At 43.3% G+C, this 21,933-nt stretch overlaps 2 protein-coding genes across 2 annotated transcripts; one reads left to right on the top strand and one right to left on the bottom strand.

Annotated features, from left to right (window-relative positions):
- The first annotated feature begins 9,984 nt into the window (after positions 1–9,984).
- On the top strand, positions 9,985–14,985 carry LOC119167617 (uncharacterized). The gene is made up of 4 exons (XM_075890202.1): positions 9,985–10,440; positions 10,515–10,640; positions 12,093–12,199; positions 14,378–14,985. The coding sequence occupies exons 1-3, from the start codon at positions 10,283–10,285 to the stop codon at positions 12,181–12,183; spliced, it is 375 nt and encodes a 124-aa protein (XP_075746317.1). The 5' UTR covers positions 9,985–10,282; the 3' UTR covers positions 12,184–12,199; positions 14,378–14,985.
- Positions 13,052–18,048, bottom strand: LOC142803911 (uncharacterized). The gene is made up of 5 exons (XM_075890203.1): positions 17,971–18,048; positions 15,430–15,462; positions 14,366–14,452; positions 14,116–14,160; positions 13,052–13,368 (listed from the first exon to the last, which is right to left on the bottom strand). The coding sequence occupies exons 1-5, from the start codon at positions 17,984–17,986 to the stop codon at positions 13,199–13,201; spliced, it is 351 nt and encodes a 116-aa protein (XP_075746318.1). The 5' UTR covers positions 17,987–18,048; the 3' UTR covers positions 13,052–13,198.
- Positions 18,049–21,933: the final 3,885 nt, after the last annotated feature.

The following is a 21,933-nucleotide window of genomic DNA, read 5'->3' as shown; positions in this document are numbered from 1 at the left end:
TTGCATGTTTTCTGTTACTAAAAGCTCTTATGTAGCCAATGTAGCGGTCCTCTTACGAGATTTGGCTGGTCCGTAGCAGGGACGTCTTAACCACCAGTCTCACGGTCTATCAACGACATATGAACAAGACTAAACATGCGTCACGTCCGTATGCACCTAAAGTGGCTGTGAATATGATGCGCGGAATGTAATATCCTTTGAAAACATTTATAATTTTATGGTTTCACTGTTTCTGCACGTTTCCAAAACAGGGTAATTCAATTTTCACAAGTAAGCTTAGGCAACAATTTTCACACTATTAGCGTTTTAATAATAGTCCCTATTTTCAGGTCTCCTTGAGTGGCACGGAAGGAACATTGACCGACGAGATGGACAGCGAAAACCTGGCCGACCTTGTGGGTACCAAGATGGCGTTCGACGCTTTCGAGCACTTAGTGAGTGAAGAGAGAGACCAAAATCTCGCCGGGCTGAACATGTCAGTGCGGCAACTTTTTTTCATCAGCAACTGTGCGAAATGGTGTTCTGAGGACAATTCAGCAAGCCCACCACATGCACCACCACGCGCGCGTTGCATGGTGCCGCTTATGAACATGTGGCAGTTCTCCAGCGCTTTTGGATGCGCTGTCAAAACACCAATGAATCCAAGGGAGAAGTGCACCTTTTGGTAGAAAATAACGTAATGCCGTGAACGCTTTTCACCAAATGTTGGCCATTTCTTTTTCATTTGTGTACCCAAGTAATAAAATCGGTCTCCACCAGATCCCACGTACGGGGAGAATCAGTGTAATGTGAAGTAGCCAGGAAGGAGTGGCATACGTGTGAGTAACAACGCACGCGACATAAATGGTAATATTTTCTTATTACCATAAACCCTGCTCGTACCTTCATACATTCATCATTCATTCAAGTACCTCAATATCAAATTTGGTTTATGTAACGAAAGCCGAGTGACAGAGAGCGCGACATAAGCGTGACATGTTGTGATGTTGCTACAGGACACGCATGTCATGATTTTCATGCCAGGGTCTGTCGCCTGTGTTCACCATGAAATGATGTCATAACATACCAGTTTTCAACATGTCATGTGAACGGAACCATCGCAATAGCAGCAAGACCATGAAATGTAAATCTTTACATTCCTGACATACATATTGTGACTTTTATGTCATAACTAGACAGTTACATTCGTCATACAGTCATGTTATATCATACCAAGTTTGGTATTGATACCATTATCCAAACGGCAAGGAGAGCTAAAAGTCGTAGCGGCTAGATATATAGATAGATAGATAGATAGATAGATAGATAGATAGATAGATAGATAGATAGATAGATAGATAGATAGATAGATAGATAGATAGATAGATAGATAGATAGATAGATAGATAGATAGATAGATAGATAGATAGATAGATAGATAGATAGATAGATAGATAGATAGATAGATAGATAGATAGATAGATAGATAGATAGATAGATAGATAGATAGATACGCTCTGAGTCGCCGAAGGTCGCTAAGAAATGCTTCGCACTTAAAATCACTCCATATCTGCATGTTTTACTGCAAATGCCGTCCAAAGATGATAGTCTTGCATCTTGGGAAAGTGAACAAAACGTTAATTTGTTGTTTTGCGCGGGAAAACCGGTGAATTGTGTCCTGACGATGCTGCGTTATGGTGCCGCAATCCATGCAGCGGAGGCGAACAAGTGCATCGAGGCACGTGAGACACGAGCGCTATCTGGCTGTTATCTTCCAAAACGAGGGGTGGCGTGTGCGCCCGTCTCAGAGGCGGTAATGTGTAGAGAGCACAGCTACGAGTAGGTGCCACCACCGTGTCGTCTTTAGAAAGCGTTAAAAACACTTGTCTTTTTGTGCATAGCATGGCATTATCAGCGCCGCGTGATAAACGCTACAAATGTTAAAATTACTTTTGTATGCCTTTACTACTGAAAAACACACACCAAATAATATAGACGTGCTGGTATTGATCTCACGTGTGCGCAATAATTGCTTTCTAATTCACAATCGCACAAGTATGAATGTGGAAAGTTGATAAATATCGGTGGGCGCTGCGGATGGGGTCGATTTTAACCGTTTCGACTATCGTTTACAAACAGACAAATGGACAGACAGACAGATCAATACTTTAAATGTGAAGCATTTTTTAGGGAACTTCGGCGACATTGAGTGTATCTATCTGTCTAGCTGCTTACAATTGGGTGCTTTCGTAGTCACCCTCCTAACTTCGCATGAACCAAAATTAGCATGGGAGGGTAAGATAGTTTGACGAATACGATGCGCTGGTCAAGACATGAGTAATGTCAAAATCCGGTCGCGTATGCCGTCAAACACTTCTCACCAGACAGTGGCACATACGCACGGGCGGGTATGTGCCATAGGTCATTGACACAGTATCAACTCAGGAACAACGAGAACACACATGGACAGTTTAAACGTGTGAGCTTTAACAAATATCCGACATCAGTAGCGTCGACCTGACGAATGCAAGGAATAATTGTGAGCTTCCCAGCTGAAATCAATCCCAAGCATTCTGCGCGGCAATAAAGCATTTGACCACAGAGCTACACCGTCTCAGAGCTGTTTTTAAAAATGACGCTAATCTTCGTGAAACGTTAATAGTGGTTGCAGTGCTGCCTACCCATTTTTGTAAACATTACATATGGACTGCCTTGATACAGCAGTCACGTCGGGGTACGTCAATTTTGGTTAGTTGCCATGTGATGAAACTGATTTTTGTATCATTGTCCAGGGCCAGCATCCTCGCGAGCATCAGCGCTTCATATCAGCTTACTGTGTTGCTAATAGGCGTGTTCCAGTTGGCATCATTGCGTAAGCACAAACAATTGGTTATATAAACATCTGCAACTCTTCTACATAATTCTGTGCGTGCAACATTTGTACATATAGTAAGCTTGATTTCATGACGTGTCGCTCAATAAAAAAATTGAAACACGGTCATCTCTCCTCTGCATATATACGTTGAATCGCAGGCATGTAGGATCTGCCGAATTTTTTTTTTTTTTTTTGCGTCAAAGTACCCCAAGAAAGACTACCGTCTTTAAAACTTGGACCATTGCCACGGTCAATCTAAGTAGGTCGTGAACATCGGAACTGAAAGTCGTGTGACACCTGTTGCGATAGACGCCAACAACACGTGATGATTGAAGCGTGACTAGGTAAGGAGGGGGGGGGGGGGGGGTAGGAGACGAAAAGCGAAAACAGATAAATATTATAAATGTGTATTTTCAATAGCTTTAGTTTTTTGTTACGAAAACTAGTAGATCATTTGTTTAAAGGTTGAGCGTCACTTTTTTTGTTTGGCTTCAGGAACAGCGGCCGCATGCGGGCAGTCTGGTGAAATGAGCCAACGGATTTGGGGGCGTATTTAAACAATATGCCATCAGAGCTTGTGTTTGGTTCAGCGTGTTGTTTGATTCGGCGCAAAATGAGGTCAGCGAGGCATCGCTCTCTTTTCCGTCGTGGTTTCGTGAATACCATCAGAAGTATATTTTTATGTGCCTTTTAAAGCTCAACTAGCTCACAGAATGTATATATAGCCGCTTCTCTGACTTCCGACTGCTTTCGCTGGCGCACGGCTGGCGCGCCATCATCTTTGATGACTGAACACGACAAGCTAAGCAACAAGACGCTGTACTCTACGGCTGTCAAAGCATCATTTTCAAAGTTGATGTGTCGCTGAAGTGGTTTTCAACAATTGGGAAACGTGAGTTTTCGAACTATTATACTATTGTGCTCGTAAATAGCTCATCTTTGTTGTTTTTGCTTCTTTTCTCTGTCTCATGCAATTGACAAGGCATCATTAGGGCGCAATAAATTAGCGTAATAAGAAAGGCACGTAGCACGTCATCGATTAGAAAAAATTCGGATTTTGCTTTCTGTAGGACAATTGCGCGACATCGCAACCACTTCTGGTTGTGAAGTAATACTATAATAATTTTTTCGCTGTTTGTTATCTCCTCCTCACGTACATGACGACGATGGAAACTAGCCGCCGACCACTGGATGCATGGCCTTCTATGAAAGTTACGCTACCAGTTTACACATACTTTGCCACTTTTCCGAAGGCAACCCGTATGGGATGCGAAGCCGCAGCGGTGCGCACACCTTTGTCCCGGCTGAAACGGGCGTCGACGGGGGTTCCGGACCAACGGTATGGAACAAAACTTGGTGTAGCGTTTACTCGAGTAAACGACGTCGCCATTCGCGAACGCGCTCGACTTCGCTAACCCTCGCAGTGCTGGCTACGATTTAGTTACACGTATTCGCGTCGGTGGAAGTTCGAGTGGGCGAAGGAGCGTCATCTTTTGGCGTCCTCTTCTTCACAGATAAACGAACCAAGTGTTACAACTTGATGTGCGCTCGAGTGTTGTCATCTGTAGAAATGGTGAAGCAAGGGAGAGGTGACACGTACAGACATGCTTCAACATGTACGTTAGGTGCGTGTCAGGTTTGTACTGCCCTTGTTTGCGGGCACTACGCCACCATGATCCCCAAGTAGCCACTCAACCACGCCGCCTATTTGGAGACCACCTAGTGGTTGCCGAACGGGAGTTTGACCACGTGCTGCACTCGGCATTATACGCCCGTCGTCAAGCGCATGGGCTTCTCCACTGCATTTGGTACCAAAGCATGACCCTCGTGACTGGCGTCCTTATGGAGACTATCGACCGTTGAACTCCATGACTGTCCACGACGGCTATCTCTTACCTCACATCCATGATTTTACATCACGCCAGGAGAGCTGCACCTTTTAGGGGCGAAGCTCCTTTTAGCGGCACCCGTTCGTCCCTCGTAGTCGTAGTAGTAGTGTGTAACCAGTCTTACATTTTGACCTCCAAGGTGGTGCCTGCGGGAGATTCCTTGTGTGCGTTGTTGAACAATAAAAAGTTCGCAGCGTGCGCGTTAACTGAAAGCCGAATTCTCCTGTCTCTCATTTCCCCTTAATAGCCATCGGCTTGTACATTAGGCAATATCTGACAAGAAAGGATTGCTACGTCATACTCGCTGGGCGTAACCTCCTTGATTTTAGAAAGGTTTAGCGAGCGTTGGGCCACAGTGCCATGAATACAGTGAACTAGTATATACCATGAACTTGAGGTAGTTAAAGGTGGGAAGTAGACACGAAGCGCAAGCCGTAAGAAAGTGTGCGTCTGCCTCCTCTCATTCAGTCCTTGGAATGTCTGCTGGATGGCGGTGCTTCTATTTGAGGAATATATGATGAAAAGATGCGAGATGGTGGTCCTTGGAGTGTTGAAAAGGTGGACGAACGGACACACAGACAGATGCATGGACGGACGCACGGATGAATGCATGGACAGATGGACGCATAGACGTACGCAGGAGCGGATGAATGGACGTACGCAAGGATGGGCGCACAGATGGACGCGTGGACGCTTGACAGACGCACGCAAGGCCGGGCGGATGGACGCACGGGCGGCCACACAGATGCACGCATGGACGGACGGATGCTTCGCCCCACTCTCCATCATTCACTCCGTGGATCTGCTGCCAATTTTTCACCAAAATGTACCTTGTGAAAGCATGCCAACAGTTTCCCGTTGAGCCCCCTGACATACCATAGACCACCATCACTGCGCATTTTGGTTTGTTTGAAGACGTGCGGATGCCGTTTGGACTGTGCAATTCAGCTCAGACCTTCCAGCAGTTCATTTCTGAAGTCACACGAGGCCTCCCTGCTGTGTTTGCGTACCTGGATGATGTTCTCATCGCCAGCCGGACGCCTGAAGAACATCAGCAGCATCTCCGGGCTCTGTTTGAACACGCAAACAGCAGTTGGCCTTGTTGTGAATGCCTCTAAGTGTGTTTTCGGCGCATCCGCACTCGAGTTTTTGGGCCATTCACACTGGAGTTTTGTATGAAAAGGTGTATATAACACTTTCAGACCTCGGGATCATTCACTGGCTCTCTAAATGAAGACCTACTCTCTATGGAGATGATTCAATTCATTTTCACTATAGCTTGACATCGCGCGAGTAAATAAGTTGCGTACACAAACTAAACTATCACCGCAGAAGGAACTAAGTCGGCTTCTAATGATTTCTTTTGTCAACGACCTCCGGTAGACAGCTAGCTATTTGTTTTATGATACATAAAGGTAATATCGGTCATGTTTCAAGTGAAAATGCATACACTCTTTTAAGCTGTGTCGGGTATAAAGTTGTAGTATCTACAAGCTGATATTCAATGTGTAATTATGCACAATTGTGATTAACATAGTATGCCTCCAAAATTTAGGCAGAGCCGTGATATAAATGCTGTTTAATGTCACGTTGCCGTGGTAATCTCTAGCATCTGCCTTACTGTCCCTACGTGTGAGATGTATGTAACACATATTAGATGAACTTGTGGAAGTGAGGTGTTTCCAACGCGTTTTTCTTGTTCTTTTCGCTTTGCGTGCAATACCAATATCTTGCTTAATAAGACACGGTATTGAATATTGCAGATATTTTTGAAAAAGTTCCTTCTAGTGTAACCTTGTCACGCGTCACGCGTCGTGCGTAACTGAGATAAAAAGAGACGAGAAAGAAAAGAAGGCAGTATAATCTGAAGAGTAGATTACACAGCGCAATCTTATTTAAGTACATATAAACTACAGTTGAGTGAGGATATTCTAGATGGCGCTTTACCGCTACTCTCTGATTGGTGGCTGGGCCAGGCACAGCTGTGCGGGCTCTACGTGGGTACGCGAAAAAAGAGTACCTCTGTCAGTCTCCTGGATAGCCACCATACGTGGCGGATCGTTGGTGGGGCATGGACGAAGCCGAGCAGCGGGTGCTTTGAAGACGCTTGCTCTCGGCTTCCTTAACCCGCGTGCCATCTGCTTTCTCAAACGCGATTGCACACCTGAACGCAGACGCGAAGGAATGGGCACATCGACGAATGGACGGACTGATGCTTCGCTCCAATCATTATCATTTACTCCGCGGATATGCTGTAAGTTTTTTTTCTTTTGAAGGGTACACATTGTGCCATGCTCTTTGAAATGAGAATATTTTTAGAAACAGCTTCATCTCTGTGATACTACAAACTCTTGACTAAAAGGAAGAAGCTGCTTGAAGAATAGCCTGCAAAATAACGGGGCACCAGAAAGATGGTAGACCGGTAGTACTAGAGCTAACAACTAAAATTATTATGAAGGGCACATTCAATCTAGAAACCTCGCAACGCATGCATAGTAGATCAGTAACGTCTACTACTATCCCCAGGTGAAAGGAACAATACACCATCGTCTACCTTTCATCGTCATAAATTACTAGAATGACTGCTCTCATCTTCGTCGATTTTACTGACGCCCAAAGAGTGTAGTTGCAATCGACCAGCCTGTTCAACTGAATGCGAATCGCGCAGACATGGCCGAGACAGTACAGAAACCAGTGGCACAGTAGTTTGTTTCAGCAGGCCCCCAACTTATAGATCTGAAACTTTACGTGATTCAGCCAATATGGTCACCAACTGGCAACACATATGAGAGACACTCGCTAATCCCAACTGAGATTCACTCCAGCTAACTACAATTGAGGTTTCAAAAGCGGCACTTGATTTCGTCACCTCTGGTACATCCGCAATGAAAATTGGCGAGAATCTCTAACTATGCATATCTCTAACGAATCTTCCTAACAATCTCTAGAAGTTACTAATCATCCTTATTCCAAATGAACTATCATTGCCACCTGGTGCATTCATGTGAGAGACAAGATTAGGTGAAACGGCTATTCCCTGCTTCATTTCTTTTTTTTCCTACCCTATTCCACTTTCTTTTTCGCACACCTTCTTCAGCATGCGGGCTCATGTTTTTTTTTCTCCCTAACTCTCATCGGCTGCCCCCCCCCCCTCGGTTTATGTAAGTTAAAGGAGACGATACAAAGCGTATACAGTGAGACATTGCTGAAACGATCATGACTCGTGCGTATTTCAGCGTGATTCCAATTTTGGTGGTGTCTAGGCCAAGGCTGCAGTGTCGCAGTGTATGGCTGTTGCCAATGGACTTAGAGCCCGCAATGCACCTTGCTGCGCAGGTACGCTCAGGTGATGGGCGCTCTGTAGCGGAAGACGCTGAAGTCACTCGCAGGCTTTTGCTCCATGTCACCTGATTGTCGTATTAGTGGTGTGTTCTAGCCTCGAGATTCTGTGTAGGAATTTTGAAGCCCTTAATGCATACTTGTGGTAGTGGCGTCAAGTTCTCGCCCTCTCTTTTATTTGAACGCTTGTTTCTTTGCTTGCAGTACCACTCTTGTAGTGTGGTTACATGCGTGAACCACATTGATGCAAGCCATATCATGCCGGTCAGACACTCTGTAAAAGGTGGACAAGAACCAAAAGATGAAGTCATTAGTCTCGGCAAATGAGCGAAGAATGGCAACGTCAGAATGAATGGTTGTTAGGGACGCCTCTGCCTGCCAACTAACTCTTCAATTAACGAAGAAGACTTTCGCATTATGGCCAAACCTCCCAACTGCGTGGACAAGGCCGTAGATCTCCCAGAAAACATTTCCATGACCTCGATAAGAAGATATTAAAAACAAAGAACCAGGCTTTTAAAAGTTTACGGCTTTCATTTATCGTGTGCAATTCGCTTTCAAGGCCTTTTTCTCACGGTTCTGTGTTTTCGTGAAAAAAAAAGCGTACTAAGGCTTAGAAGTGGCCACGAGCAATCCGGGATTGTAATTTATTTTGATGAGCGTGACGATTTCGGCTTGTTGGTATGGCAAAACGCTAGTTAATGATAGTGCAGGCTAAGGGCAAAGAAAAAAAAGAAACATTCAAGACAGCATAGCGCTTTTTTTTAGACAAGTAGCACTGTGACCTCTCAAATGTGCATATAACCTTTTCCTTTGCATGCGCTACCGTTTATCACCATGACATACTCTTTCAATAGTTATGAGCACTGCATAATTACCGCGCGCGACGATGATCGTGGACGTCGGAAAACTTTATCAGTAGCCATTCAGCGCTGTTCATGACATTACTACGGCTCCGAGAACACTCAATGAAAATACGCCAGCTTTCTCCTGTCGCACCCTGATTTTCCGTGTGTCCTGGTGATTGAAATTTCCGACGATACGAATATTTAAAGTGACCCCACTCGTTTCTTAAAAAGCCGTGGTGACCACTAAACCAACCGCACAGTAAGCACTGGCCTGTAATAATATTAACGTCGGCGTTCCATGCCGAGCCCTTCGTATACTTCATACATCAACACCAACTTCTCGATGTAGTATCAACCTAGGATCAGAGTCTGCGCTAAGCACGACCTCTGTCCCCGCTTCGTGATCGCGTTCTCGAGCACCAAGCTCCCATTCTTTCCATTCGTCTTCATTAAATACCTCCCGTTTAATCTGAGACAGCCTCGTGGGACGAACCCCTACTCGATGCTCCACCAATGAAGCAAACAACTGCCCTTTCTTCAGTGATGAGTCTTCGCCTCTGCGTTCCCACAGTTTGCTATCCTCCGAACATCAGCATTGCTATCCTCTGAACATCCTCCGAACATCGTCATTTCTTCGACGTACAGCTTAAATGATACCTTCGTGTGACAACATGCCTGCCTAGACGGCCGGTTGGCTGTCTGGCGTTAGTAGACACGATTCCGCCGTGTATCCACGCGTATTGTTACAGCATGGTGCCACATTATCTTGTCGGGAGTGGTGTCGGTGCGGTTGAACCGTGCGGGCGAGTCACCCGCACGGTTGACCATGCGGGTGACTCCCCAGCAGAAGGTGCGATGAAGACAGGCTCACGGGGTTTGACGACAAAGACGAGTTCCGAGGAGAACGGCTTAGTCCGCGTCTGGGCAGCCTCTTTTCATTAACTGCCTTTTCTTCGGGCGCCGTCTACCGACTGGCCATCCATCGCGTGCCCCAAATATAACTGTCTCGTCGATACATGGTGTAATACGTGCATATCTGTACACTTATTAAAGGTTGGTGCACACCGGCGACTAGCCGCGGTCGCGCGACCATTTGCGACTGGCGACCAAACTGCGAGCGACGTTCACACCGGCAAGGATTCATGCGAGCGACCGGAAGTCGCAAACCCGGAGAGTCACGTACAGATCTCGTTATCAACGAGAACTTGGGCGACCGGCGACGATCAGCTGATCAGATACGGAGCCCGCTGAGCGCGATGCGTTTGTTTTTGACGGCTGTGTTTGCGTAGCGTTCTCCCGGCAGCATCATAGACTTCGAGTCGAGTGATGAAAAAGAGGTTGTGGCGGTGCTGATGTGCTCAGCCAACGTGTCAGCGCTGGCAGCACGAAAACGTTCAAAGCAAGCAAGGCGGTGGTGGGTGAGACCGTCCCTTCGCTCGCGAGAAGTGGCTGGCCACACAGGGCGTCTGCTTCCCGACTTGCGCTCGCACGACGAGGAGTATTTCCGAGAGTAAGTTTATGGTTGTTTTACGTGCTTATAAGATAGTGCATAACATGTGATCTCATTCTTTTTTTGGTGGTTAGCTTCATGCGGATGCCGCCACGAACGTTCGACACTTTGCTCGAACTGCTGCGCCCCGCAATATCCAAGCAGGACACAAACCACCGGCCTACAATTTCGGCGCACGACTGCCTGGCCATGACCATTAGGTAAGAGCGTGTGGTTTGAAGATTAATATGCTGTGGCTTGTGGCTGCGCTTCGCTTGTAAGGAAGTTTCGCTTGGGCGGATAGAACGAATTGCATTTATGACGTCTGCGGGCTCGATGGTGCAGTCGTTACTGCGGTCGGCAGTTTAGGCGTAAATGAGGGGTTTGATTACGGCCGCATCGATCGCCTTTAGGTGGAGGCGAAATGCACTTAAGTTGGCGCGTTTGTTGCGCACGTACGTTAAGAATCTCAGGTGGTGAATATTTCAAAACCATCTGTTGTGGCTTATTGCGTAATCAGTACGTGGTTTCCGCTTGTAAAATCACAGAAAATGGGATTCTGCACTACACAATGACATTACATTGTGGACGTGTCAGTTCCCGTTTTCTGTTATCCTGATGCACAGGTACTATATAGAGCGCAATTATGATGTTATAAAATAAGTGAAACACAATCCTCAGCTTCGCGAGTACAATTATGCACAAATTTTTAGGACAAATTGATGTGCTGTTCAAGGCACTCAAAGAGTATTCATGCCAAAAATATTTTTCAGCATCGAGGAGGGAGGAGGTTCAACCAACCACCCTTTATGTATCTGCATGCACGACGGTGTGTGTTTGCACAAGTACACATGCGAAATTTCTCACAAACATGACCAGCGTTTAACCCCTGCACCTTGCTACAATTTTACGTATGTTCTGTTAAATTGACAGTGACACAATACACTGTGGACAGTAGCGCAGTGGCAATACATATTGTGGACGGTAGCACATTGTGTGAAAGATATTTACACAATAGACTTGAGTGATGTACGTTTTGCGAAATAGGTTCTCCTTGAATTTACAGCTTTTCAGAAATCCATGCTAAGCAAATTGCTACAGGTACGTTTAGGTTGCCCTTCTTCAACCTGAGTAATATGAGCACGTACGCTCTTCCATGAAAAGGTTGATGCATGCTTATGATTCGCCAAAATGTGTAGGCACAGAAATATTCACTGCATATACGACAGCTTGCGGAGTGCACAAGCAGTGCTACTGTTCGCGACCAGTCGCAAATGGTCGCGCGACCGCTCCTAGTTGCCGGTGTGCACCAGCCCTAATTAGGTTTAACTGTACAGCGCAATCGTTCTCTCAAAAGTGCACAATGGTTTTGTCCAAATGCGAGCAGTTGCTGACCTTGGCTGTCATGGAACTTGACATATCGAAATTTCTAAAGTTAGTCAGTAAATATGCATTCTATCAGAAGCTGTGATGATGCCGTAGAAAATAGACAGCAGAGGTAGCGCTCATTAATACATAAAAATGAGGAACACTTTGGCAATGTAGCGTCATGACTATGACACTGAAATGCAACTATGCGTGAGATTTTCAAGCTCAGCATGCTCCTTTTACAGTGTGTGTCTTCCATCATGGCTGTGCCGACAGAAATTTCACATGGCACTTATGCGTTTTAGGTATGCCAAGGAAGTGCGAGATAAATTGGCGCACTACTTCGTCACAGACGGTCAGGTGCCTTGGCAGGACAAAGTGGTGAACAGCACTTGAGGCGTACAAGGTGAAGGTGGGTTGTAAATGCATTTTATTGCTTACAGAACTTATGTACATAGCATCTTCCTAAGCTAAACAAACAAGAGAAAAATCACCCGTGACACAACAGATACATTACAGGGAAAACTGTCATGTCCAAATATAATCATGAAAACACAAAAATAAATAATTCATGTTAAAATATTTGGGTTATTGCACGGTTATCACTACAATTATCACAGAAATAAGTTGCCCTAAAGGGGTCATGACACCGAATTTTCAACCATAATGTGTGTTGTATGAGCTGATTCTTGTATGTTCACATACAAGCTGGCAAAATTCAAGCGATTTGGTCAAGCTGCTAATTTTTAATCGCATATTTTTATAAACGAGCTAGTCGCCTGACAGTTGGGCAATACTGACGCACTCACTATCCATGACATCACGAACCGCTTGCTCGACAAGCTGCTGCACAGTGTGCAATCTGGCAGACGGTCGTGTTCCGTCATCAACTGCGCTTGCAATCAAATTTTTTCGCATTGTTGAACTCTCCACTAAACCTAAATGACTTCCAGGGGTCGAAACATGGCTACTGTGTCAGCAATGTAGCGCTGGTACTTGCAGCAAATAATTTCGGATGTCAAAATGGGTCCTGTGAATGTGCAATGCGTATACCATTTGCCATTGCTCCTTCGGCTTGTGACGTCTCGCATGCCATGACAAAATGGCGGTCACTTGTGGTAGGTTGAGTTTTAGGAGCCGAGCACTTCTACGGCATATTTTTGATTAAAATGATCTCTTAAGGCCCCTTTTCACACGTGTACTAGCACATTTTACTCTGTAGTTTTGTTTTTTGCTGACAACCGTCAATTATTGAGTGACCAGTCATGACCCCTTTATGTTGAGACTAGAAAAGTGAACACAAGATAAAAAAAGATGGGTGTCATTGACATTATATAAACACTTCAATTTGCTTCACTGCTCTGATGCAATTTTGCCTCTGCTTCACACAGCATAAGTTCTACTGCATGCATTACATCTTGTGCAATGTGCACTGGTAGCTCTCTGAGGCGTGCATCGGTACGTAGAGCGAAGAAACCAATGTTATCTTTTTTGATGACCCCCTTGTTCGCTCTGATGTGTTCAAGGTGCTCCATGCACGCTTGCGCCACAGCTTCATGGCTTGTGCCCTCTCCTGCATTGCTGCAAAGCAAGTGTGATCTGCGATTCATGCATATGAATGCTTTAAGGTTGCATTGTTACTTCGTGAAGCACCATTTAGCAAAAAAAAACTGTGTGAGAACGACAAGGTAGAAACAGAAGAAACAAGACAGAGCACTGACTTTCAACTGATGTTTGTGCTTTTCGGCACTAAGAAAGAAAAAAATATAGAGGAACTGAAGCAAATTAAATAGCACACTTAAAAGATAAATGTGTCAATAGGGCGTCTGCCTCTCTGTGAGAAATAAATGGGCTTTTGATCTTTGAAACGGACACTCGTGTTTTGGGACAGGGTGCTGATGTTCTGATATTAACGCCTAAATATTACGGTAGTTACATGGGTTCTGTCTGCCTTAGTATAAATGTGCCCACAATAAAAACATCAGTTTAAAGTCAGTGCTCTATCCTGTTTTTTCTGTTTCTACCTTGTCGTTCTCACACTCTTTTTTGTTACTATGTCTGTGTACCAACTTGACCGAGCGTTAACCGTATAAAGTTTTGTATTTTGTAGCATGCGCAGGATTGTTAGAAAAAAATCTGCAAGTTTATCCTCTAAGAGTCAGCGGTATATCTCACCTAGCGCCCTCGCAAGTCCGTTGTTGTCTTGACGAGCGTGACCTGCAGTGAATTATATATATTGCTTAAATGTACAGAAAGAGATCCTTTTTGAAAAGTTGTGATTGTGATCTCTTGCCAGGAGTACCTAAAATAATTTTTTCGTTTACACACCGTTTTGATGGTGGCTGCTCTCTTGAGGTGGTTGCTGAAGCATCACTGCAGAAGGAGGCAGTATTATTATACAACTTATAAAGTGTTACAATTGCATGCAGCAGAATCTGGTGTCAAAACATTAGGCACTTTCTTTAAATGTGCTAGAACATGAAGAAGGTTACAAAACATGTTTTTAAGATTTAATAGATTGGCTATCTATGCATACCCGTCATTTGTCATTACTTAGGTGGATTCATAAAGGTTTTACTCATTGCTGCAGGTGTCGACACCAGTCTCCTCAGCCGTATCAGGGGTACGTTCCGGTTCCGCTGCATGGCTTGGCCGAGGCGGTGATCTGCAGTGATGAAAACTTCTCTCTATGTATTTGATGATGCCACTAGTACATGAACAGTTTTAGGCATTCTTCGGGAGTTAAAATGCCATTATGATTTCACTCAACACGAGGTTTATTTTACACTTGCGTTACCTCTTGATTGAGCACTGCTGTATGGAAGGTGTGCATACAGAAGTTTAATGTGCCTATTATGTTAATAAAATGCTATGTAGGTTGCGCATCTAAATGAGAACAAGAGATATTGTCACGGAGATGAAGTAAAGGTAGAGGAAGAACTCAAGCAGCTGATAAGCACGTGAGGGTGTTAATCAGCCATTGTGAATCTTGCCTGTGGGTTTTCCCCTGTAAACGCATTTTGTACAAAAGTCTCTAACCCCGTAACAATATCTCACTGGCTATGTGAATGAAATTTATACAGTCAATCCTAAATGGCTGTGCAAACGATGTGTCTGATGAAACTGTGCCTGCTGTCATTATGTTTCTTGAACACATGCTACATACGACTTTTGCAGCATCATTTTACTGCTAGGAATGAGTGAATGCTTCACATTATTCAGCTCACTTGTATTGCAATCAGCACTGGGCACTTGTTCATAACGAATTGACATGAATGTGTTGCCAGTGTATGCAGATAATGCATTAGTTTGCTTAATTGCGGCCTGTTGCTGATGAATACTTTGCTTTTTCAGAAATATTTGACGTTGTACAATAACCACATTCACACAGAAACAAGGCCTGTGCCCTCATGTATTCCTGTGTGCTTTTGTTCAGTGTTGAGTGCTGAATGTATTTAAAAAGATGCAGTGGTTTGGGCAAGCTAACGACCTGAACACCGCCTTTCAAGCACGCTTGTATTTTTCATAATTTTGCTAAGTACAATCACCTAGTAATAAAAAATAATGTTTCTGGGTTGAAGTCCATGCGTGTACAGCTTCAAGTGCATGCACATGGTACTGAAAATTTTTGTGCATGCTCACCTCTCGTTAGCCTCTTCTGCTGTGATGTGGCTGCTGCAAGAGAACATGCAATATGTGATTCTGTCAGTGCTATCGTTTGCATTTTTAGAGCATTTTCACTGTTTTGCTACAATATAAATACTTATGCTGCATTCTTGTCATGAGTATGTGCAATGCTTGTCTATGAACAGCCTCATGACACATGCAATAAGCGATCTCTTTAGATTTTTAGATTTTGTATTAAGCCTTCCTTCTTTTGGTAAATGAGAGCCGAGAATGACACAGAAAGTACACCCAATTCTCTCATTCTTACTGTTCTGTCTTCAATATTCTGTTTTGTGAAGCTGTCCACGTGTTACTTGTACGGTATGCTATACTTTTTGTGTTGTGCTGATGCATTGTGCTATGCTAACCAAAACATTTCATTTTCTGTTCAATGGAGGGTAAGCATTATTCATTACCTTTGGTCAATGGCACTGATGTTGCACAGTACCCTAGAATGATGCACAGAGTTATTCTTCGTAGCTGTAGCCACAATTACTCGACATCAAAACAGCCCATTGCCACCATGTTCATGATCACATGCATGCCCACTGTGAATTACCTCTTGGGACTTCTATGTTTATGTGCAGTGTACTTATGTGTATTGATATGTGTGTATTTATGTGTATGTATAACAGTCGTGAATTAAATCAACTTTTTTTTTGTTTAGTACTCAATAGTCAACTAATATTGAACTTCAGCCACAGGCTCAGATTCTCCTTCCATTAATTTGAGCATAGCCTCAAAATGGGGCCATTTTATTGTTGGAATGTTGGCTGCTCCGGCTCCACTTCTTTGTCTTTCACGTATGTCTTGTTGTTTGCTTTTGAAGATATCACGCAGGTTCTTAAAATCGTTTCTCAACAAGGACACCTGAAAACAAAACCCTTGCTGTAAGAATGTATTGTGCATACTGTATTGCTGATAAATTTTCTACTTTATTTCAGCACAATTGTGAGCGGTCTTTATTTTCTTTGCGCAGATCATTTCGGCTGCAGCACCCTAGAAATCTGAATATTGGGCATCAAAATGAATCGGATGCCATCTAAACTTAAGTATTGGTAGGGGCTTAAACATTGCAAAATCTCTGCCCATGATTGAGGGAACCTGCAGCCGAGGGTTCCAGAAATGCCGTCCACCTAGTGTTTTCGACCGTCCACCTACATGTGCACGACATCACAGCTGACGCAATGATTAGTTGCGCAAAGAGTTATGTACACTGTTTCTTGAAGGTAAGCATGTCTGCCAAGCTATGGTAACAAAGAGGCTGTTTATACCTTCGGCAATTGAAGTTCACTTGCAAAAAGTCTATTTCATGAACCAGCACATGATGTCTTTATCACCTTCAGAGTGAAACTTTCTAAGCATTACTGCATTGTGCAAAACTCCACAGGTGAGTATATACCATTGGTATCGGCCAAGCGAAACTGTCGTGTACAGCGGGAGCGACTGTTGTCAAACAAAAGCAAACATGTTAAACAACTTGAAAAGAAGAATGAAACTAACTAGAGCAAGATGACAATTTTTGAGAGAAAGAAATGCAACAAACATAGTATATGACTCAAAGTGTAACATAGAGAGAGCGAGAGGAAGGAAATTATAAAAAAATAAAGGGACCAAAACATGAAAACATACCAACACATAGAAGCAGACATGAAAAATTGACTTTAACATATAGGAACAAAGAAAACAAACAAAAACGAAGCACAGTTGGAAGCGGAGAGATATAACCTCTGGGAATAAAGGAATAATCGAAATATAAAGGCACCAACAGACAAAAACACAGGAGAGGAAAGCAACAGTTGTGAAGAAATGAGGATTAGATATGGGCCACATTACAGAGGAATAAATTCCCCCATCTGTGCTTTCCTTCAGTGTTTGCCCAGCCCCTAGAACACTACCATATCTTTTTTTTTTTTACGATTGCATGTCATTTGGCATCAACAGCATGTCTGACTCCCAAATCCGGACATTTGAGAGTGCTGCTAAACATGTTTTGTATGTCTTAATTACACGCTCCTCTATGGAGTGCACAAAATGCGCTCAAAGCAGAAGCTACTTTGCATTCTTTTTTAAAACAGCACAACTGCAATGCATAGGCAGAATTAAAGCGTAACACCCCCCCCCCCTCCCTCACCGCGCACTAGATATTAATCATTGCAAATGCCGCACGTTCACAAAAGCACACATTCCCTTGGCCAGACGATGACGTACAAACACAGCAAGGAGCATGCGCTAGGTGAGTTGGCAACTGCGAGCAGTATTTCGAACGTCTGAGCTTTATTATCAGCTATACAATGTTCTGTCATGTCGATTTCGATGTCAAACTCGGAAAGTCGCGAGAACAAACGTGCACACAACTGCGCTCGCATACATCACAGTCAATACATCTCATGCAAACTAAAACCTTGCAGTACAAATACCAATATTTTCATTGTTCATTCATTGGCAACGCCAGCCATGCAGTACACACCTGTTCTTGCTTATATAGCTACTGAAACAAAAAATCTCGGTACTTACTCGACATGCCGAACATGCTTCCGATCTCTGCCCAAGCCCGTTCCTTCTTTGTCCGATCTTTAAAAAAAAGGGTGCCGCTTGTCATACAGATATGGGTACATTTTAATCGCGTCGATGAGGACCTCGGCCGAGTACTTAAAGCTGGCCGTGGTGGCATTCGTCTGATGCGAGGAAAAATCCACGGAGGAACGTACGTGTCGTTCGTACCAAGGAGGAAGATTTAGTATAACCTCCTTGGTTCGTACCTCACGGCAGTAGGCAAGCGCAACGAGAAAAAAAAATAACATACGAGGTGGCCGGATGTAAACAAAGGCTGACGTCACTTCTGGTCTTCGCTGATTGGTTAAAGTGTTTTGCGACTGCAGTCGCGCGACCAAAAAATCGGTCAGGAAGCGACTGGCCAAAACAGTCGCATTGCGACCGTTTGCGACCGTTCGCGACTGCTTGCGACCAATCGCAAATGGTCGCGCGACCGCGGCTAGTCGCCGGTGTGCACCAACCTTTACATGCTCGAGATTGAAGGAACAGCTTGAACAGACGTTGATAACTTGAAAAATAATAAGAAAAAGTTGACGTTCTGACTCGGCCAATAAAAAAGAATAAAAATGAGAATAGGAAGGAGAATAATAAAATTGAAATAAGGATTCTGCTATGCAGAAAAAAATTCTTCCCTTCGGCGTAAGGTACACTACTTCAAAGCCATACCATGCCTTTAAACTGCTTTGAGAAACCGTCCCGTGTTGCCCTAATGTCAGTGCAACTTCAACTGGGGTTGCATCTTGTTTTGCGACAAATCAATAAAGGAGAAATGTAGTTCCAGTGTAGGCACTGCTTTCATAAGTCTAATAATCATAGCACGTGCATTCCTGTGATTCAGCAATCTGTGTTCAAGTTGCTCTAGCTAGAGGAGTAGGCTTACGAAACATGCTTAGGATATTTGCATCGGCACTCTGTAAGGTGCACATGAATAAAGCAATAGCTATGTCTCTGCTATAGCGGGACTGCTGACGTGACATGACAGCTTAACTTAGTCTTTACACGCTACTGCAGTCATCGTTCCACGTAATCCCAGAATGTACACACAACATCATACATTTAAAAACGACTTCATTAAACCTTGTAAAACTGAGGTCAAAGACTAGAACATGCAGCACAGATAATTACTCACCGACTGCCACACACGAAACCGTTTTCTACAATGTGTAAGGTTTACCAAAGTTAGTGCCCTCATTATCATGGGATGTGCTTAATCTATTCTATCTCTTTTACGCTTCTGTCGACCACAGGGAATGCTACACGTTTTCACCCTTGGCCCCTAACGAAGCAGCTACCTTTTTTATTCGCGGAACCACATCCCGTAATCGAAGCCAGTGCCTTAATGGTCGTCAAGCCACTATATGAATAAAACTAGCCCACGCGCGGTGGCCTACTGTACGCAGTTGGTTAAAGCCTAAAATAAATAAAACCTGTGCCCCCCCCCCTTCGAATTCCCCCATCCTAGAAATAATTTTTGCAAAAGTGTCGAGCAGAGTGGGTTTTAATGATGCCAGGTGTTTAGCCGCGGTCACGTTTGTGTAGAGCGCACTAGCAGCCATTTTACAGTGAAAACTGGTATGAGATCACAACATGATTCACGCGCAGCGCCGTAGTTGTACACCGCCACTGCTAGTGTCCGTAACCATTGTCGCACAAATTAAAAAAAAAGAAACTAAATAAAAAAGACCAAATACATGTGCTGACATAGTGAAAATCAGCTCACGTCCACTGCGAGCCACCACAGTATTTTACCGCTGAGCACGCGGTTGCTTAGGACTCATTCACAAACACGCCTCAAACATGCCGTTTGCAAGCATGCCCTAATAAAGCACGTTATAACCGCAAAAATACAACCAGTCGTCAAACAATGCGAATTGCGAAACGAATGGGTAGTCTGATGCGCCAACAGATTAGAATAGCTTGTTCTTCGTCAATTATTAACTGTGGCACATAACCACTTCTTGCGTAATTGTTCATCGCTGTCAGCCACTGAATGCAGCACAAAATTTGTTACAAGAATGACGAACGATAGCATAGTAAATACTAGCCTACTGTGCAGAATATTATGAATATTTATGGGTGCCCAGTAACTGTGCTTTTAGCATTTATTTATTTATTTATTTATTTATTTATTTATTTATTTTACCCTCAGGGCCAAATGGCATTACAGAGGGGGGTGGGTTATTTACAATAAAATATTGAATTTAACAAAAAAAGCAGTGAATACGGTTAAATCGTACAAATAAATTTGGAAGAGCACAATGTTTGTTAATATGCTGTATAATAATACATGTTAGGTAATACAACAACAAGCCTAAATATACAATGTTAGCTGTTGCAACAAAACACAAAAAAAAGAACTTATTACACAATGTTAGCTAAAGCATCACGGAACAAATTGTTATCAGTAATAGCAACAATGTCACCGGGAAGTCTGTTCCACTCCTTTGATGTGCGAGGCAAAAAAGAATTGAAAAAAGTTTTTGTGTTGCATGAAGGGATGCCTACTTTGTGATGGTGGTCAATGCGGTGGGAAATGTGCTGTGGGCGAAGTAGTAGTTGGGCATGCAAGATGGGATGATGGTAGATCTTGTGAAATAGAGTTAGACGGGAGACTTTTCTGCGAGATGCTAAGGAAGGAAGTGCAAGTGAAGTTTTCATGGTTGAAATGCTAGCGGTTCTGTTATAATTGGACAATATAAAACGAACGGAGTTATTCTGAACAAGTTCAAGGGAAGTTACCAGGTTATTATAGGTAGGGTCCCACACGGTTGTAGCATATTCTAGTTTAGAGCGTATTAGTGTTTTATAAAGTAGCAGTTTTAAACCATGTGGAGCGTTAAAAAAGTTACGTCGTAAATAGCCAAGCATGCGGTTAGCATTGATAATGATGTATTCAATATGAGTTGTCCAGTTGAGGTTAGTTGTTATGTGAACTCCAAGATACTTATAAGAGTTAACAGAATCCAAAGGAATGTTATTAAGATAGTAAATAGGTGAAGTAGTGCAACTTCTTGATACACGCATGATTTTACACTTTTTAATGTTTAGGTCCATTAGCCATTTATCACACCAGTTAGATATAGCGTTAAGGTCAGACTGCAATATATTAATGTCATTATCGGTAGTAATTTCTCGAAAAATAACACAGTCGTCAGCAAATAGATGAATTTTTGATGATACAACTGATGACAGGTCATTAATATAAATGAGAAACAACAAGGGACCTAAGACGGACCCTTGCGGAACGCCAGAATGAACTTCGCGAAATGGAGAATTATGACAGTTGGCAGTAACGAATTGTGATCTGTTAGTGAGAAAGCATTCAATCCACATTAGTAGGTTACCGTCAAGGTTTAGTTGGTGTAGTTTGTAAAGTAGAAGTCTATGGCAAACCTTGTCAAAAGCTTTTGAAAAATCTAAAAAAATACAGTCAGCATGGGATGATTTATCAAGGATCTGATGTAAGTGATGAGTGAATGATATTAGCTGTGTTTCACATGAATATGTTTTACGGAAGCCATGTTGTGCTGACGTGAAAAATGAATTTGATTCTAAAAAATTGACTATGTTTGTAAATATTATATGCTCGAGCATTTTACAACAAATACTGGTTAAAGAAATGGGACGATAATTATTCGAAGAGTGTTTATTACCAGATTTATGGAGTGGAACGACTTTTCCGATTTTCCATTGACTAGGAATAGTAGAAGTATCTAGTGACTGTTGAAAAATTTTAGTAACTATAATGGAACTATAAGCGCTAGTATTTTTTAAAAATTTTGTGTTAATACCATCATAACCAGGAGATGAATCGTTCTTAAGTGATTCAATGAGACGTACAACTCCAAGAGTTTCGATAATCACGGATGACATGGGTGAATAATTGTGCAAGGTTGCGCTAGGTAAATCATTATGGCTATCTAC

Source organism: Rhipicephalus microplus, chromosome 3 (assembly GCF_043290135.1).
Source record: "Rhipicephalus microplus isolate Deutch F79 chromosome 3, USDA_Rmic, whole genome shotgun sequence".
In the NCBI taxonomy this organism is placed as follows: Eukaryota; Metazoa; Arthropoda; class Arachnida; order Ixodida; family Ixodidae; genus Rhipicephalus; species Rhipicephalus microplus.
This window is presented reverse-complemented; position numbering and strand designations above follow the sequence as displayed.